The sequence below is a fragment of the Cylas formicarius genome, unplaced genomic scaffold (assembly GCF_029955315.1).
Source record: "Cylas formicarius isolate icCylForm1 unplaced genomic scaffold, icCylForm1.1 PGA_scaffold_9__14_contigs__length_23061073, whole genome shotgun sequence".
NCBI lineage: Eukaryota > Metazoa > Arthropoda > Insecta > Coleoptera > Brentidae > Cylas > Cylas formicarius.
In genome coordinates, this window is record NW_026844365.1 from 1331191 (window position 1) to 1346795 (window position 15605).

The 15605-nt window shown below is 44.9% G+C and overlaps 5 protein-coding genes across 6 annotated transcripts; 2 read left to right on the plus strand and 3 right to left on the minus strand.

The window, feature by feature from the left end:
* Nucleotides 1–1271: 1271 nt before the first annotated feature.
* Nucleotides 1272–6954, minus strand: LOC132707146 (endoplasmic reticulum mannosyl-oligosaccharide 1,2-alpha-mannosidase). The gene is made up of 8 exons (XM_060678857.1): nucleotides 6590–6954; nucleotides 6284–6536; nucleotides 6049–6234; nucleotides 5848–5996; nucleotides 5599–5787; nucleotides 5353–5540; nucleotides 5005–5296; nucleotides 1272–1841 (listed from the first exon to the last, which is right to left on the minus strand). The coding sequence occupies exons 1-8, from the start codon at nucleotides 6671–6673 to the stop codon at nucleotides 1476–1478; spliced, it is 1707 nt and encodes a 568-aa protein (XP_060534840.1). The 5' UTR covers nucleotides 6674–6954; the 3' UTR covers nucleotides 1272–1475.
* Nucleotides 6955–7416: 462 nt separating this feature from the next.
* LOC132707265 (ubiquitin-conjugating enzyme E2-22 kDa) lies at nucleotides 7417–8956 on the minus strand. Its single transcript, XM_060679054.1, has 5 exons — nucleotides 8553–8956; nucleotides 8198–8350; nucleotides 8067–8149; nucleotides 7850–8013; nucleotides 7417–7799 (listed from the first exon to the last, which is right to left on the minus strand). The coding sequence occupies exons 1-5, from the start codon at nucleotides 8613–8615 to the stop codon at nucleotides 7663–7665; spliced, it is 600 nt and encodes a 199-aa protein (XP_060535037.1). The 5' UTR covers nucleotides 8616–8956; the 3' UTR covers nucleotides 7417–7662.
* On the plus strand, nucleotides 8344–12543 carry LOC132707264 (ribose-phosphate pyrophosphokinase 1). 2 transcript variants are annotated; one of them, XM_060679052.1, is made up of 6 exons: nucleotides 8344–8497; nucleotides 9061–9280; nucleotides 9336–9519; nucleotides 9669–9731; nucleotides 10779–11059; nucleotides 12054–12543. In XM_060679052.1, the coding sequence occupies exons 1-6, from the start codon at nucleotides 8473–8475 to the stop codon at nucleotides 12421–12423; spliced, it is 1143 nt and encodes a 380-aa protein (XP_060535035.1). In that variant the 5' UTR covers nucleotides 8344–8472; the 3' UTR covers nucleotides 12424–12543. The 2 variants fall into 2 exon arrangements, with proteins under 2 accessions (XP_060535035.1, XP_060535036.1); XM_060679053.1 differs by lacking the exon at nucleotides 9669–9731.
* A 7-nt stretch (nucleotides 12544–12550) lies between these two features.
* Nucleotides 12551–13227, minus strand: LOC132707266 (uncharacterized). The gene is made up of 2 exons (XM_060679055.1): nucleotides 13056–13227; nucleotides 12551–12998 (listed from the first exon to the last, which is right to left on the minus strand). Exons 1-2 carry the CDS (start codon nucleotides 13127–13129, stop codon nucleotides 12551–12553), a joined length of 522 nt encoding a protein of 173 aa, XP_060535038.1. The 5' UTR covers nucleotides 13130–13227.
* Nucleotides 13228–13783: 556 nt separating this feature from the next.
* LOC132707515 (MAPK regulated corepressor interacting protein 2) lies at nucleotides 13784–14626 on the plus strand. Its single transcript, XM_060679407.1, has 4 exons — nucleotides 13784–13939; nucleotides 14001–14079; nucleotides 14133–14245; nucleotides 14297–14626. Exons 1-4 carry the CDS (start codon nucleotides 13888–13890, stop codon nucleotides 14485–14487), a joined length of 435 nt encoding a protein of 144 aa, XP_060535390.1. The 5' UTR covers nucleotides 13784–13887; the 3' UTR covers nucleotides 14488–14626.
* The last annotated feature ends 979 nt before the right edge of the window (nucleotides 14627–15605 follow it).

The following is a 15605-nucleotide window of genomic DNA, read 5'->3' on the forward strand; positions in this document are numbered from 1 at the left end:
TGATTAATCCAGCAAAACCCCTCGGGAAAATTTTTGAAGTCACGACAACGTCGCAAAAACGCTAATTAAAAAAACCTATAATTCGGGTAAACCTTCAACGACTTGACAACGTTGCAAAATTTAGGAGTGCAACAAAATGGGTTCCGTCAATCGAATCGCCAGTATTTAGTTTAATTTCGGACGATTTGGCAACGTGGCAAATTTATTAATAAAGCAAAATCATTCTGCGAAGTTTTTTAAATTCGCGATCGGACATTGTTATCGATAATTTCGTCAATAGATACGCGGATATTTGGGGAACTTCTGGAAGGTTTGGCAACGTCGAATTAGGGGAACCTTTGACAACTACTTGAAATTTATTAACCCAACAAAACATTTCGGGGAAATTTTTGAAGTCGCGACAAGGTCGCAAAATCACAAATTCAGAAATACTAGAATTCGGGGTAATTTCCGACGATGTGGCAAATAATTTTGGTTAGTAGTCGAAGTTGCGTCGCAAAATCAAAAATAAAAAGTCGAATTCGTCAAAACTGTCGATTATGGAAATAATTTTAGACTTTCGGCAACGTCACGATTGTGCGACCAACCAAAACTATTTCGTCAACGAAAAATGAGGAAAAGCTCGACAATTTGGCAACGTCCGAAAAATTGATAAACTCGACGTCGCGCAAAACTACCGAACCCGTGGCAACAATGCGGAAAAGGCGCCGACGAGGTCAATTGGAAATTTTCGACGATTCGGCAACATTGCGATCGGAAAATCTCGACGATTTGGCGACGTCGTTAAATTGATGGAAGTCGCGAAATAGGGATCGACAACGTCAATGGAAATATCGCATTTATGGAAAATTTCGGCAACGTCGCGATCGGACGATTAACCAAAACGATCCCTCAAAAAAAAAAACATTTTTGGAAAAAAATCGAACAACACAAGCGGCGCAAAACTACCTGAATCCGCGGCAACGTCGCGATTGGAAAATATCGACGACCTGGTCGCAAAATAGGCGCCGACGACTCCAATAAAAAATTTGCCATTTCTGGAAATTTTCGACCATCCGGCAACGTTGCGATCGGACGACTAACCAAAACCACCTCGCTTGTTTTTTAGGAAAATATTCGACAATTTGGCAACGTCGTAAAATCGATAAGATCCACCCGTTTAGGGAAATTTTTCGTAGAACCGGCGACTCCGCCAAACCTAAAATTTGTCCCGCTACGATTCAAACATGTTTGTATGTATTTTAATTTTTTATTAATCGAAACTACAGCTAATGAAAAAAAAAAAAAAGAATCTCCCAGAAAACGTCCGCCCCACCCTAAACCACTCCGCGGCCCCTCAATATGAGGGAGCGAGCTCCCTACCCTCCTCAAACCCCAAAAACAGAATAAAAAGGAGAAACAAAAACGGGTGACTGACTAGACGATAAATTTCACTAGAAAAACAGGGGCCCGCGACGCGCGCGTCCCGGCCGGAATCACGCGCGGTTCCGGCCGATCGGCAACGGGTGGGCCTCCGTGTTGAGGACGAACTTGTCGAGGTCGAGCAGCTTCGGGTCGTCGCTGAACAACAGGTAGAGGTACTTGAGGGTCTCGCTGAGGAAAAACGATTCCATCATGTCCTTCGGACGGACGTTGGCCGGATTGCGGACGTTCCCGATGGACGTGTAGCCGTTCAGGACGCGCGTGTAGTTCTCGAAGCCCTGGAATATCTGCCAGCCCCAGTCTTGGTAGGTCGCGTTGCCGGTCAACTGGTACATCACCCACAGGCTCTCGATGAATTCCGGCCGGAGCAGGTTGTGCGCGTCGTTGGCCTTCACGTACATGTCGTTCGACGTCTCACCCTGTACAAAGTTTAGTTTATACAGAGAAAAATTAGAAAATTTTCTCATGTCCGGAAATAGTTTTCACAATCCAGGGTGTCAAACTTTTAAAAAATCTTGCTTCCTTTACCAGAAAAAAAAAACAATTAGTTGTTTTATTTATAATTATTATAATCATTATTGTTATTGTCATACTATAGACAAAAAATTGAAAAGATGAAAAAGTGGCATTTTGAGTTTCTTAATTTGAAAAAAAAAAAAAGGTTAAAAGACAACGGCGCACATCTCTGTTGCCGAAAATATTCGCTAGGACGCCACTGCACTTCATAATATTAATTTAATTAATCCTAAACGACGCTCTCGTCGCAACAAACAACACTACCAAATTTTTGCCAAAATCGGTGAAGGGATTTTTAAGATATTTATTAAAAACATTTTTTTAAAGTTTGACACCCTGTATCTTAAAAAAAAAAAATGTTTCCGGACAGCCTGTATATCAAAATGGGCAAGTTTCAGAAGAAAGCCGGCCACTTCGCAAAAAAACCAAATCCAAATAACTTAACGCATAAATCAACTATAAAGGCTGCCGAAAAAAAGCAAAATTTCCAAAATCATCCTGCTACAGTCCGCATGGTATGTGGAAACATTTTTGATTTATTAGTTAATTTATTATCATTTTTATTCTATTTTTTGAAATTCCGCGTTTAGGCGGTTTGGTTCCTATTTATCTAAATTTAAGTTAAGTTGGAAACAAATTAAGTCCTTCAGATATAAATACAAGATGTTTATATAAAATATCAGTCCCCCTGTAGGACCTGCGGACCACTATGGAACTTTCTCAAAATCGATGTAATTTTATTGTGCATACACCCTGTGTCTTTCAAGCCTGACGAAACCTGAAACTCTCTCTCTCGACGCAGTTTCAGCAGTCTTTAATTTATCCCCGATAATTAATTTACCAACAAAAACGGAAATTTTTAGGATGTTCTTGATATTTTTGCCTATAAACGATACACCCTGTATATGATCGAAACAATGTTCTGAACAGAGGATATGGCCCTGTATCTCCTTCGTTTGCTGGTATTCGAATTTTTCCAATGGAGTAAGCGGTTTTCAAGAAAATACTTGTTTTCTGAAACCATGCAGCACGGGGTAATAGTAAATGACGTCATCGCGTCTAGATTGCGGGCGAGAATCGTCCATTTTCATATGACTTTTACTTCCTTGTCAAATTTGAAGTCGATGACTACATATTTGAGACACCCATGACGTTTTAGAATATAGCACGGAATATTCCGAACACCCTGTACAATATGTGAAAACCTTAAATACAAAAGTTTTCGCTGACCATAAGTGCTACATAGAAATGTGAAACAAACTGACAACGGAATCACAGCCTTCTAGTTATGGTCAATTATCAATATAAAGGGAGCTCAAATTTCAGTTTTTTGCAAATTACCGACGCACCCTTTACATTTTTAAAAAATCATCAAGAATAAAGGTTTTTGGCTCGGATCTTGCGCATCGTTTGATTAAAGAATTTTTTTGATCGCATCTTGAAGAAATGATTTTTTTCTCGATACCCTGCAAGTGCGGTTTTTAATTTTTTTTAAAATACTTCCCGACCCTCCAACCCTCCAGTTCCAATGGGCTTCGTTACGGAGCTAAGCTCTATATATCTGCTAAATTTCAATTGGATGGCTTCAAATTTCAGACACGTGTTTCATAGCAATGTCCAAAAAATAGTCGAAAATCTAAAAAAAAGATGGACGCCTTGGTTTGATCAGACTCATTTTTTACTAGTTCGTGTAGCTCGTGCACGGCTTAAAAGGAGCCAAATTTGAAGACCATATTGCAAACCGTTCAAAAGATATAGCCAATTAATGCCAGGTCTACAGAGAAACGGAAAACGGATAACAGAGAACAGAAAGAAAGAAGTTTTTTTTTTTTTCGACGCTGATCATTTCTGTACCAATGGCGGTCCGGTAGAACCTACCGTTGCCGAGATATAAGATTCGTTGCCAAGCGCGTATGAAACGAAATTTGAAATGAAATCGAATTTTTCGAAAGTAACAACCTAGCTAACCGCAGCGCCATCTAACGACGAAGTTTAAAAACAAACTAGTTCCAAACATTCCTCCTAATAGCGTCATTGTAATGGACAATGCAAGTTATCACAGTAGACAGTTGACTAAAACCCCTTCCTCGTGTGACACAAAAGCAACAATCCAAAACTACATGTATAATAACGACATGTATTTTCACGAAGATTATACCAAAAAGCAATTAAATGAGGTTCTACAAAGCTTGAACCTACAAAAGGAATACGTCCGTGATAATTATGCAAAAAATCTAGGGCATACAGTTTTAAGGCTTCCACCATACCACTGTATATTAAATAAATAAATAAATATTGTTTAGTATGTTTCCTAACAAAACCCCAAATGATGAAATTCTAAGCAAAGTACGGACCTGTTCGGCCATAGTTCATTCTTACAGCTTGCCAGGGTCTTTCCTTAATTCGTATCAGTTAGTCACTTTCTTATATCTATGAACAGACTTTACCCATCAGATGCACCCCTTAAAAAAAATTTGCAGGAATGGCGGCCAAAGTAAGGTACCATTTGTTCATCTATGGATAAGTTGAACGAAAACATGCCAAACTGAAGATTTTTTTTATTTATTACATCAAAGGAGGGTCTAACTGAAAATTTATCATTTTTATCCAACAGATTATTGCCAGATAAGTGCAAGTTTTGCTTTATCAATTGGAATCTATTGCGGTCACTTTCTTATATCTATGAACAGACTTTACTTTCATAACTATTACCGTCCTGTCTTATACAATAAATTACCCAACAAATTAAGGGATTCAAGTTTGAACGCGTTTATAGCGAACTTAAAAAAAATTCTACGATATACAAGAATATCTCGCGTTCGATTTTGGAAATATGAATTTTGGGTAGATAAGGTAGTGTTTGTGGTCGGGATTGGCATAGTGTTATTTTAAATTTCGTAAACTTCGTTTTTATTAATTTGTTTTGTACATTCTTCCGTTTTATACTTTTGATTAGTTGTATTTGCTTATTTATTAGTATTATAATATGTGATGCATAGACTGTCATATCTTTTGATGTCACACTTTATATATCACGAAATAAATTTGAATTTATGCGGCGCTCACCTGAATGTTAAAGTACGTGATCTCGGGCGCGAGGAAAGTGGGCTGCTGCGCGTAGGTCTGGTAGCAAGTAGTCATAAGGTCGTCTGCGAGGTCGGCGTGGGCCCGCGACAGGCCGTTGTGCGCCCCCAGCGCGAGCGTGCCGGGCAGGTAGCACGTCAGGTGGTCCATCTTGGGCTTGAAGTCTTTGCCGCCGCCGAGGAGCTCGCCGACGAACACGAACCCGTTCGGCACCGTCTTGCGCACCAGGTGCTTCCGGATACCGTCGACCGCCTCGACGTAGTCGTTCACCAGGCTGCGAAAACCAAAAACCATGGGCGTCGGCGTCCACGCGCGGGACGTTTGACCTACTAGTCGAGCGACTTCTCCGTCTGGATCCACTGCTTGAGCAGGTACTCGTAGTAGCTGTCGCCGCGGGCCCCCAACGTCACAGTGGCGTACGACCGGAACTGGCCCGTGTTGGCGTTGATGAAGATCGGTACCAGGCCGTCCTTCTTCTCCAGAGCGTGGATCAGCCGGGACACCTTCAGCACCGCCGTCTGAAAGAGATATTATCCTCTCGCGTGGGCGCGCAAGGCGGACAGAGGAGGGCCGTACCTCGTATTTGGGATCGCCGGTCACCCAGCTGAGGTACCGGAACTCCAGCTGGATCGTCGTCACCTCGGAGGTACTGCTGTCGGGTGACCATTTCGGCGCGTGCGCCTTGTGCGTGAACAGGTTGACGTCGGAGTACGGCACCCCCGAGTCGGACTCGAAGCACGGCATCAGTCGGTCCCCCAGGTCCGTCTGGAACGACGAGGAACACCTCGAGACGATGCAAAATTAAAAAAAAAACAGTCCACCTACCGCCTTTTTTAAGTACAAATCGTCCTTGGTGAAATGGTAGACGCTCAGCAGCCCGCCCAATATCCTGATCGTGACCTCGAAGAGGTTAACGTCGCGGTTCACGTCGAAGGTCAGGTGTTTATCGACCCAATCGCGCGCCTCCGCATACTCTGCAACCGGCCCCCCGTTTAGGTTACGCGCGCTCGACCTCCGCCCCCTCACCTTCTTTGAGCCCCATGATGTACATGGTGTCCAGGGAGTCGACGATGGACAACCCCAGCCCGAACCAGTCGTTGTAGCCCTCGGAAATGGGCTTGAGGTGGTCGTGGCCCCACGCGAACTGCCGGTACCCCTTCCACGCGTGCCTGAACGCCTTTATTACCGCCTTTTGTTTCGCCGTCGATGGGCCTAGCGCGTCACGGTTAACCCTGGCGGAGCCCATTTCGTAAGTACCTACCTGGGAACGCGATGACGTTGTTCGGTGGTTCGACTACCTGGTTACTGTTCCCGTTGTTGTTGCCGTTCACGTCGTTCGGCTCCTCGAGCACTTGGTTCCCGACGTTGTCGGGATCGTCGCCGCCCTTGTCGACGTCGACCGTAATCACGGCCCCGCCGGAGTCGAACGACTTGTAGTAGAAAACCGTCAGGATGGCGATCGTGATTACCGTGTACAGGCAGCTCTTTTGGCACTTGGACAGTCGCTTCCATTGCTGAAACGATTAGGAATCAGACCGGGCGCGGGGCGCCGCGATAACACGAGCACCCTCTTGACGTTGATGCACTTCCGCCTCTCGAGCAGGTTCTCCTGGGACACGTCGACCGCGACATGGTCGTAAAGCCAGACCATCGCGCGTCAGTGGCGGTCCTTATCGGGCACGATCATCGCCACGGGTGCATTTTTTCCGCTATCAATTAATAATCGAACTTCCGCGAAACATCGAAACCGACGGGCCACGGAACACCGACGCACGTCAAACGTCAAAATCTCGCCGAGGGCACGGAACGAACGCGCTTAGAGGCGGCGACATCGCCGCATCCCGACGAAACGATAGGTCAGAACGAATTTAATGTGATTTCGGAAAACTACAATTACAAGCTGAAACAATGGGGAATTCAATTGTCAAACGTCAAATCTGGGCGCCGCCACAGAACACAGTCCTGCCGCATTTTTCCATACAAATTTAATTTATTCTCTTCCATTCACAACCAAATATACAACTTTCGGCGATCGAAATACCTGAAATCAAATGGGGTGTGTAAAAAAAGGAGAAACGCTGATTAAGCAAACGTTAAAATTTTGCCTCCGCCACGGAATGAACGCGTGGGTTTGCTTGTTAGCCATTAAAGGTCGGCCGACCGACGCGTCGCTGACGTCATGGCCTGCCGCGTTACGCCAGCACAACGAAATTCGCCCGTTTGGGCGACAAAAAAACCAGAATTACAAGCTGAAAAAAACGAAATAAAAAACGCAGACTAACCAACCAACCGAACCAAAAGGTAAACGTAAAGGTCTGACGCTGACGTCACCGCCTACAGAGTCGGTTTAATGAAACTGCGGGGTTAAAACGAATTTAATTTATTCTCATCCGCTTAAAACGCAATATACACTCTTCGGCGACGGAAAAACCTGAATTACAAGCTAAAATAAAACGAAATCCAACCGGGTATATATATATAAAAAAAAAAAAAAAAAAACGCTGACTAACCAAATGGACAATAACTGTGACTGTGTGGGAAGGCTCTCGATGCGTTAAATATTTACATCTATTGATTTATACCACGAAAAAGAAAAGAAACGGCGACCGGTAAAGGAAAAGACGACGTTTCGACCCGGTACTAACTGAATAGTTGCTCGGTCGCCCTCTCCAGGTCCCAGTTGTAGGACGAAAGGGCGGCCCGCGCCTGGTGCTCCTCTATTCCCATATCGACTAGCCTCTTAATTTTCTCGTCGCACTCGGGATTCGCGTTGGGGCCTGCAAAAGCGGCGCGGTGAGCGTCGGGGGGCGCGACGTCGCCACCTTACCTTCGGCGTACGCGTTGGTCCAGTGCCGGGCGGTCAGCTGAAACATTTCTAAATTTTCTTTGTATTGCCTGGCGACGACGGCGTCCTGCGGGTCGTCGGGCTCCGCTGCCGACAGCAGCGCCTGCAGCGACAACAGCACCGTGCGCAACGTCATCGCCGCCGCCCTGAAAACACCCACCGGCTACCCGAGAGACGTCAAACCCAACCCCGCATTTACCATTGATCCTTTAGGATGTCTAAGCATATAGCGCCGGTGACCGAAGATATATTCGGATGCCATATTTTCGTTATGAAACGAACCTGAAACGGGGAAAGTTGCGTGCGCGGCGACGTCGAGGTTAAGCTTACCTTCGGCGGGTTGAAGGGGTACGTTTCCGGCACCTTAATCTCCAACACAAACTTGCCGCCCTCGTAGGGGGTGTCCGGGGGCCCCGCGATCTCGCCCTTGAGTTCCGTGTAATTGTTGTCGACCAGTTCGACTTTGATCGCGCATTTCGCCACCTAAAACCGTCGACGCACGACCATAACGTTGCGAAAGAGATGCCCCCGCGCGATAACGTCGTTGTTATTGCGAGGCAGCGCGTCCGACGCGACGTCAGTTTTCCAGCGACTCGGGAAAAACGATGACGACCCAGTCGGACGAGGCCGGTAGGTAAAAATTATTAATAGAAGGAGACGGCGGAGGTGCCAAAACCGCACTTACCTCCTCGCTTTTGATAACCTCTTTGAATTCGCGCTTGATCCGCTGGATCGCTATATTTGCCATGTTATCGCGCGACCCTCTTCCGTCCGGCGTGCCGGCGCCGCGTTACATGTGAATTTCGTCTCGGTTTTGCCCCTCGCGTGTCGTCTCGACCGTTTTTCTCCTTGTACCTATCGTTCGTTCGTTGGCACTTTAATTTTGTCCGAAGAATCGGCCAGTGAAAAAAAAAATCCGAATACGCCGAATGACAGCACGCCGTGTCGGCGGATTGGTCGGTTGCGGTCACCCTTACGTACGCGTTAAAAAAAAAACGTTAAAATCGTGCCCGTGACGTCGCGGCGGCGCGAAACGCGATAAAGTCGCGACGACGGGACGTCCGTGTGACGTCGAAAGCGACGGAAAAAACAACGCAAATTTCGAAACGCCGCGTTAGCGATAACGCGCTGACCTCTGCGCTATTATCTGTGGTGTCGCAACGCGACGCCCTGATTGGCCGGTCGATTTACAGTGATGCCTGGCATATCGGATCCCACTCGTGCGAAAAGTTTACTCCGAACGAATCCCCAAAACGCGCGCCAGCACTCGAAAGCGCTCCTAGCCAGCAGGATGCCCAACATTAAAGTGTTTTCGGGCACGTCGCACCCCGACCTAGCCCAGAGGATAGTCGACCGGCTCGGCATAGACGTGGGCAAAGTGGTGACGAAAAAGTTTAGCAATTTGGAGACGTGGTAAGTGAGGCCCCCTTCGTAATCCGGACGGCCTTGACCGCGATCGCGGTTGCAGCGTCGAGATTGGCGAGTCTGTAAGGGGTGAGGACGTTTACATCGTACAGAGCGGATGCGGCGAGATCAACGACAACCTGATGGAGCTGCTCATCATGATAAACGCGTGCAAGATCGCGTCGGCGAGTCGCGTTACCGCCGTCATTCCGTGCTTCCCTTATGCGAGGCAAGACAAAAAGGACAAGGTAGGCCGTGGGCTTCGCCGCGTCTAACCTCTAAATTTTCTCTCTGCGCTGTGCCCTGTGCATATCGAGGGTGCTTCGCGTCACGCGCGACGTTGCCGAAGCGCCTCGAAATTCCCCGTTTTTTGGTAAAGTCGTTTTGTGGGTTCTAGAACGTGGGCAGCGACAAGGAAAAACACGTGGAAAAGTGGAAGTCGATCGAGTGGAAGTTCAGGGTAAACCCCGTTTTTTTTTTTGTTCCGTGGCGGGGCGACTCATTAAAGCGCTGTTGCATGGGATCGACGTACATTTTAAAAAACAATCGGGACTAAGACGCGTGTAAACACGGGGCATGGCTTGCTTGTTTTTCGGGGCTTGTGACGTAAAAGCGGCGGCTCTCGGAGTTGTTGTTCTTGCGCAAATGTTTTTCATCTTCGTTGGGGGGCGAGGGGGGCACGTCGATAAGCGTAATTAATACGATTTCGCAAGATCGGTTCATTCGGTTATCAGTGTCGACAAACATCTCGCAACGCTTTGACGGGGGTCGATCGCTGGGATTTTTTTTTAAATTTTCGATCTACTTGACGCCTGACACCGAAAAAACTGCGCCTTCTGGGTAGGAAATGACGATTGAACACGGGGTGACTAAACTGAGGTTACCCCGTGTCCCTATGCAGATAACAGCAACTGCGAGAAAAATTTTGATGTTTTTAGGCAGTGACACCTGTAATTGCAAAGTCTTGCTTTCGAGAACCAACATGGCCGCTGACAGATCGTCAGTGTTAACATTCTGTGATAATAGTAATAACTTTGCGCGGCGTTGCCAAAAATGTTCCGATTTCAGAGACTGATATTGAGTTTTTGTAAAAGTAAATCAATTATGCAAAAAAATGACAATGGGAATATCGCTTAATAGAAAGATCGGTTCCAACTATACGAAAATGTCAGCCACCTGCGGCGTATTGATTTTTACCGTACTAGGGCCATTGTACCATCTAATACCTATATGGGTTTCCCTAACTTTGATTCATTTGACGCAGCTTGAAATTTCACACAAAAGAACTGGTTTAACACGCATCCGGGTCAATCGAATGTCGAAATTTTCGTAAAAAAGAAACAAATAGGTGTACATCGTAACATCGTATATTTAATCGGAACCACAATTCGTATCAATTAAAATAGAAACGCATGCACACTAATAATGCCCAGAGATCGTTGTTCTGTGGCGCGGGTGATTTCGTTTTTAATGGCCGAGCGTCGTTTTTTCTTTTTCCGGGGGGCAGAGTCGGGCCCCGATCTCCGCCAAGCTGGTGGCCAACATGCTGTCGGTCGCGGGGGCCGACCACATCATCACGATGGACCTGCACGCGTCGCAGATCCAAGGCTTCTTCGACATACCAGTCGATAACTTGTACGCGGAGCCGGCGGTGCTCAAGTGGATCAAAGAGAACATTCCCGAATGGCGGAACAGTATTATTGTGTCGCCGGACGCGGGCGGGGCGAAACGCGTCACCTCCATCGCGGACAGGCTGAACGTCGAGTTCGCGCTCATCCACAAAGAGAGGTTAGGATCGATAGTTTAGTGTGTGGTCACACTGTTCTTGGAGGTACAAAAAAATTGCTGAAACGCGGATTTTGTTTATGGAAACCACATTAAAATAACGATAACTCCTATCTCCAAAACTGATTGTCGTAAGGGCTTGGCGTGAAAAAATGGATAACTAAATGGCAGGATTATGAAATTTTAATGTAATTTTTTTAAAATTAATCTTTTATTAAGCCCTTATAAGGCTAGAGGGCGTTTTGCTTTGTCATTACCTTTATTGAAACAAAATATTGCCAAATAAGGGTCTAACCTAACCCATATTATTAGTAAAAAAAAATAAAAACAAAATAATGTCGAAATCTTTGGTTATTAAATGCTAATATTGTAGCCAAAGATTGCCAAATAAGAGTCTAATCTAATCTATAATATCAGTAAAACAAGTAAAACAATATAATGTCACCATCTTTGATTATTAAATACTAATATTCGTGATTTAAGCAAAATAGATGTAATTTTACTGTTCAAACGTCAATGTTATGTTAAAAGCGTCCCTTATAATTGCAATACAATAATGAAAAACAATACAACAAATGAAATACCAAGGGCTTTGAATTTTAATGAAACAATAAGGCCGCCGTAAATGTGCTATAAATAGTTGCAACCATAATATGGTCCACAGTCCACCACCATTTTAACTTTTGCTGTTTTGTTTGCCAAAGCACGCTCGTTTTTGAAAAATGTTGAATAGATCTTTTGCATTTTAGCAGTAAATTTATATATATTGCTAAAATGTATGGACTGAAATACCCGACAATATTGCGAGGTCGACAGTTTTTTTTTTTTTGAGAAAATAAAATTTGATATTATTTCAATTTTTATTTTAAATTCAGCTTTTTCATTGAAACCTTTGGAATAAAATTGAGACGAATCCGTCCTTAATTGGTCACGTGGTACTTTTGTGTTCCGTGAGTGGGTCGGGCACCGCAGACGTGATCTAAGGTATTTTTTACAGGAAAAAGGCGAACGAGGTAGCGTCGATGGTCCTAGTAGGCGACGTCAAGGATCGCGTGGCCATCTTGGTCGACGACATGGCCGACACTTGTGGCACGATCTGTCACGCTGCCGAGAAACTGAGCGAGGCGGGGGCCACGAAAGTCTACGCGATACTGACGCACGGCATATTCTCGGGCCCCGCGATATCGCGGATCAACAACGCGTGTTTCGAGGCAGTCGTCGTGACTAACACGATACCCCAGGACGGGCACATGAAGGAGAGCTCCAAGGTGCAGTGCATCGACGTGTCGATGATGTTCGCGGAGGCGGTGCGCCGCACCCACAACGGCGAGTCCGTCTCGTACCTCTTCTCCAACGTGCCCTACTAGGGTGTTTTTTGTTTTTAGGTTAGGTTTCCTTTAGACCTATTTTTTTTATATGTTAGGATATTATATTGTAATCTCTTAGGGATAAACATTACAAAAGACACGTTACACGAAATAAATCACTCCGCGTTTAATTTTTGAGCACTTTGCCCCGTAAAATCTTGACCTCGTCGACGGGCCGGTCATTCTTGTCGGTCTCGACCATGCCGATACGTTTGATGACGTTCATACCGGTGTTGATCCTCCCGAAAATCGCGTGTTTACCGTCGAGCCACTGCGTAGGTGCCAGAGTTACGAAAAACTGGCTGCCGTTGGTGTCGGGGCCCGAGTTCGCCATCGACAGGACGCCCGCCCCCGTGTGCTTCAGATCCGAATGGATCTCGTCTCGGAACGTTTGCCCGTAGATAGACATACCGCCTTTACCCGTGCCGCTAGGGTCGCCGCCCTGTATCATGAACCCCGGTATCACTCGGTGGAAGATCGTGTTGTTGTAGTAGCCGCGTCTGGCGAGCTCCGCGAAGTTGCGGCACGTCTGGGGCGCGTGTTTCCAGTACAGCTCGACCGTGAACTCGCCCATCCTGAGGATGTTAAAAGCGTTAAACGGGAACGCCGGTATCCCGCTAGTCGTAACTTACGTCGTCTCGAACTGGACGAAGGGCGGTTGCCACATCTTGTCGGGGATGCCTGACTGGTTCATCGTGTGCAACATTTTAACGTTACCCAGGAAAAACGGACACCGGCGCCGCTTTTCGAGCGGAATTTTCGATATAACCTCCACTTTCTTTTCTAACGTTTGTTGCCGTTTGATGCGCGCCAACTATCCGACGGTAGCCGAACCCCAAAGTAACCGAACTGTGGTGCGGTCGACTGGAAAATCTAGAAATCTATGAAAAGTAATCTTAGATCTATTTCACAAGAAGATCCTGAAATAACTGCTGTCGAAAATTTAGACTGCAGTGAATTTTAGTCGCAGTGCAGAGCATACGTTTAAATAAGGAATTTAAAAAATAAATGAAAAAAGAATAAGTCAAAATCAATAATTAGAAATGAAAATGAATTATTATTTTATTCGAAGAATTTTATGATATATTTCAAAGCAGATTGCGGTTTAAATAATTTCCTGTTTTTTTCAGTTTTCAATATTTTCCTCTGTATTTTGCGTTTATAATAATTTCTTCTGCATTTTGCGTTTTTAATATTTTCATCCTTATATTAAGTTTTTAATAATTTTTTTAGTAATTAATAGTAATAGTAATTAAACATTTGGCAACGAATAAGCTATTCTATGAGTGGACTATCTTGTAATTTCATTTGCCCAGTTGCAACGAGAAGAAAAGAAGAAGAACCGAGTAGTTCTAGTGTACCGCGGTTAACTTCGCGACGAGCGCGCTGTGTGATTATTCTAGTCGCAGCAAATGATTGTTTCGCGATATTTTCTTTAAAATTCGTCAGCGGAGCGTGTCAGAAATGTACAACATTAAGGGTCCGAGCAAAATCGCCGCGAAGACCGCGAGACGGGGTTCGTAGTTGCAAGTATCGGAACCTTTTTCCCGTCTTATGGGGCCTAATTACCGTTGCAGGCATTGCGCAAAACATCGACAGTTACAGGGACCGCAACAGGAACAAGGTGCGTCACCACGAGAACGCCGATCTGGACGCGTAAGTCGATCCCAGGTTTGACTTTTTTTAGAACCTCACAAGTCGACTTTAAGGGCCCCGAAGCCCGTTTTCCAGAGGAGGTTCCCACCCAGCGGCGCGAGGCAGGAGAGCGCGTCTCCCCCGCAGCACCCCCAGCACGACGAACTGATAAATTTCGTTCACGAATGTAGGTAAAGGCGCGAATTTGAGGTTATGATTAGTGGTTTGGGTTATGTAGCTTGGAGCGCGGTCCACGCGGAATTAGAGCGAAGCTGGCGGTCGAATTCGGCCGAACCGCCCCGGACCGTATCCTACTATGAAGACGAGCCCTGCGCGATCCTGCAAGAATTTAAGCCGTTCGACCTCGAATCGTGGTGGGGCAAACGCCTGTACGCGCACATCACAAGCTCCGGCCTCGAGTCGCAATAGTTTTTCCCCTCACACCCTTAAAGTAAAACGTTGTTATCCTTTAATTCATCGTCGTTTTCGTTTGTGAATTTTTAAACAATTGTGATATGATTGTGCGGCTGTCCGACGTTGTTTTTTTTTCGCCTGGAATAGATTTATACCAAGTTGAACCGCGTTTTATTGTTGCGTGTTTTGTCTTTAATAAAACATTACTTTAATAATGATGTTACGAAAGATTTTAAGGCACACATTAACAAGAGACATGACGTGGCGATAAACATGTGCAACTGCTTTATCGGCTTTTGAACAGTGAAAACAGTATAAAACCAAAACCAACAACTCTGAGTACTTTATTCTTGATTTCTTGCATGGGATCCCTCGCTAAAAAAAACACGCTAACAGCTACAGAACATCTAAAACTATTCCTCGCCTTCAGAGTCTTAACTTAACGTCATCTCGCGTCAACACTGTTTTCTCCATTTTTCTTTACAGTAATACAATTAACACAAACATAAGCGCACTACTCACTAGTTTAGATTATTTTAATTGGTCAAAGAACACAAAATGCAACGGTTTGATACGCCTTCAAATGCATTGACAGAATACACAAAAACCGTTAGAGGACTTCGCTTACGTCACAAGCGACCACGTGCGATCGATAATTTTGGCCAAGGTATGTCTTATGTGATTGGGCAATATTAGGTTTACGTTTCTTGGGCGTTCCCACTAATGTCCGAATTTCACAGACTGATACCGCGTTTAAAAAAAAAACAATTTTATTAATTAATCACGACAATGTCGCAACTCAGTTGATTTATCATATCATTTTTTCAAAGTGTTCAAAACGAATGGTTTATTTATTTTTTTACATAACTTTATTTGAGGTTATGACAGTAAAAACGGCGAACATACGTTTTTGGCGATCGTTTGGGTATAGTGAGGCACATAAGTTATTTTTGGTTGGTTATTGTAGCGCCTATTACACCACAGACTAGATACGTAACACCGAACTTAAGATGTAGCGACATTATAGACAACAAAAACTAATGGATTTAATGTAAAGTTCACGCTTTATGCTAATATCCATTTAGAATAACATTGCAACCAACATTACGTCATTGCAAATGGTTATTATTTCG

Bases quoted from the DNA above. Each gene is read 5' to 3' on its own strand.
- LOC132707265 (XM_060679054.1), bottom strand. From the start codon at position 8,615: ATGGCAAATATAGCGATCCAGCGGATCAAGCGCGAATTCAAAGAGGTT. The intron at 8,351-8,552 runs GTAAGTGCGGTT...CGACGGTTTTAG, and splicing joins AGGTTATCAAAAGCGAGGAG to GTGGCGAAATGCGCGATCAA. The intron at 7,800-7,849 runs GTAAGGTGGCGA...CCGCTTTTGCAG, and splicing joins GACCAACGCGTACGCCGAAG to GCCCCAACGCGAATCCCGAG.
- LOC132707266 (XM_060679055.1), bottom strand. From the start codon at position 13,129: ATGTTGCACACGATGAACCAGTCAGGCATCCCCGACAAGATGTGGCAA. The intron at 12,999-13,055 runs GTAAGTTACGAC...TAACATCCTCAG, and splicing joins TTCGTCCAGTTCGAGACGAC to GATGGGCGAGTTCACGGTCG.
- LOC132707146 (XM_060678857.1), bottom strand. From the start codon at position 6,673: ATGGTCTGGCTTTACGACCATGTCGCGGTCGACGTGTCCCAGGAGAAC. The intron at 6,537-6,589 runs GTGCTCGTGTTA...TAATCGTTTCAG, and splicing joins AGTGCATCAACGTCAAGAGG to CAATGGAAGCGACTGTCCAA. The intron at 5,997-6,048 runs GTGAGGGGGCGG...GGCCGGTTGCAG, and splicing joins CATCATGGGGCTCAAAGAAG to AGTATGCGGAGGCGCGCGAT.
- LOC132707264 (XM_060679052.1), top strand. From the start codon at position 8,473: ATGACGACCCAGTCGGACGAGGCCG. The intron at 8,498-9,060 runs GTAGGTAAAAAT...GTCGATTTACAG, and splicing joins GACCCAGTCGGACGAGGCCG to TGATGCCTGGCATATCGGAT. The intron at 9,732-10,778 runs GTAAACCCCGTT...TCCGGGGGGCAG, and splicing joins CGATCGAGTGGAAGTTCAGG to AGTCGGGCCCCGATCTCCGC.
- LOC132707515 (XM_060679407.1), top strand. From the start codon at position 13,888: ATGTACAACATTAAGGGTCCGAGCAAAATCGCCGCGAAGACCGCGAGA. The intron at 14,080-14,132 runs GTAAGTCGATCC...GTCGACTTTAAG, and splicing joins GAGAACGCCGATCTGGACGC to GGCCCCGAAGCCCGTTTTCC. The intron at 14,246-14,296 runs GTAGGTAAAGGC...TGGGTTATGTAG, and splicing joins GATAAATTTCGTTCACGAAT to CTTGGAGCGCGGTCCACGCG.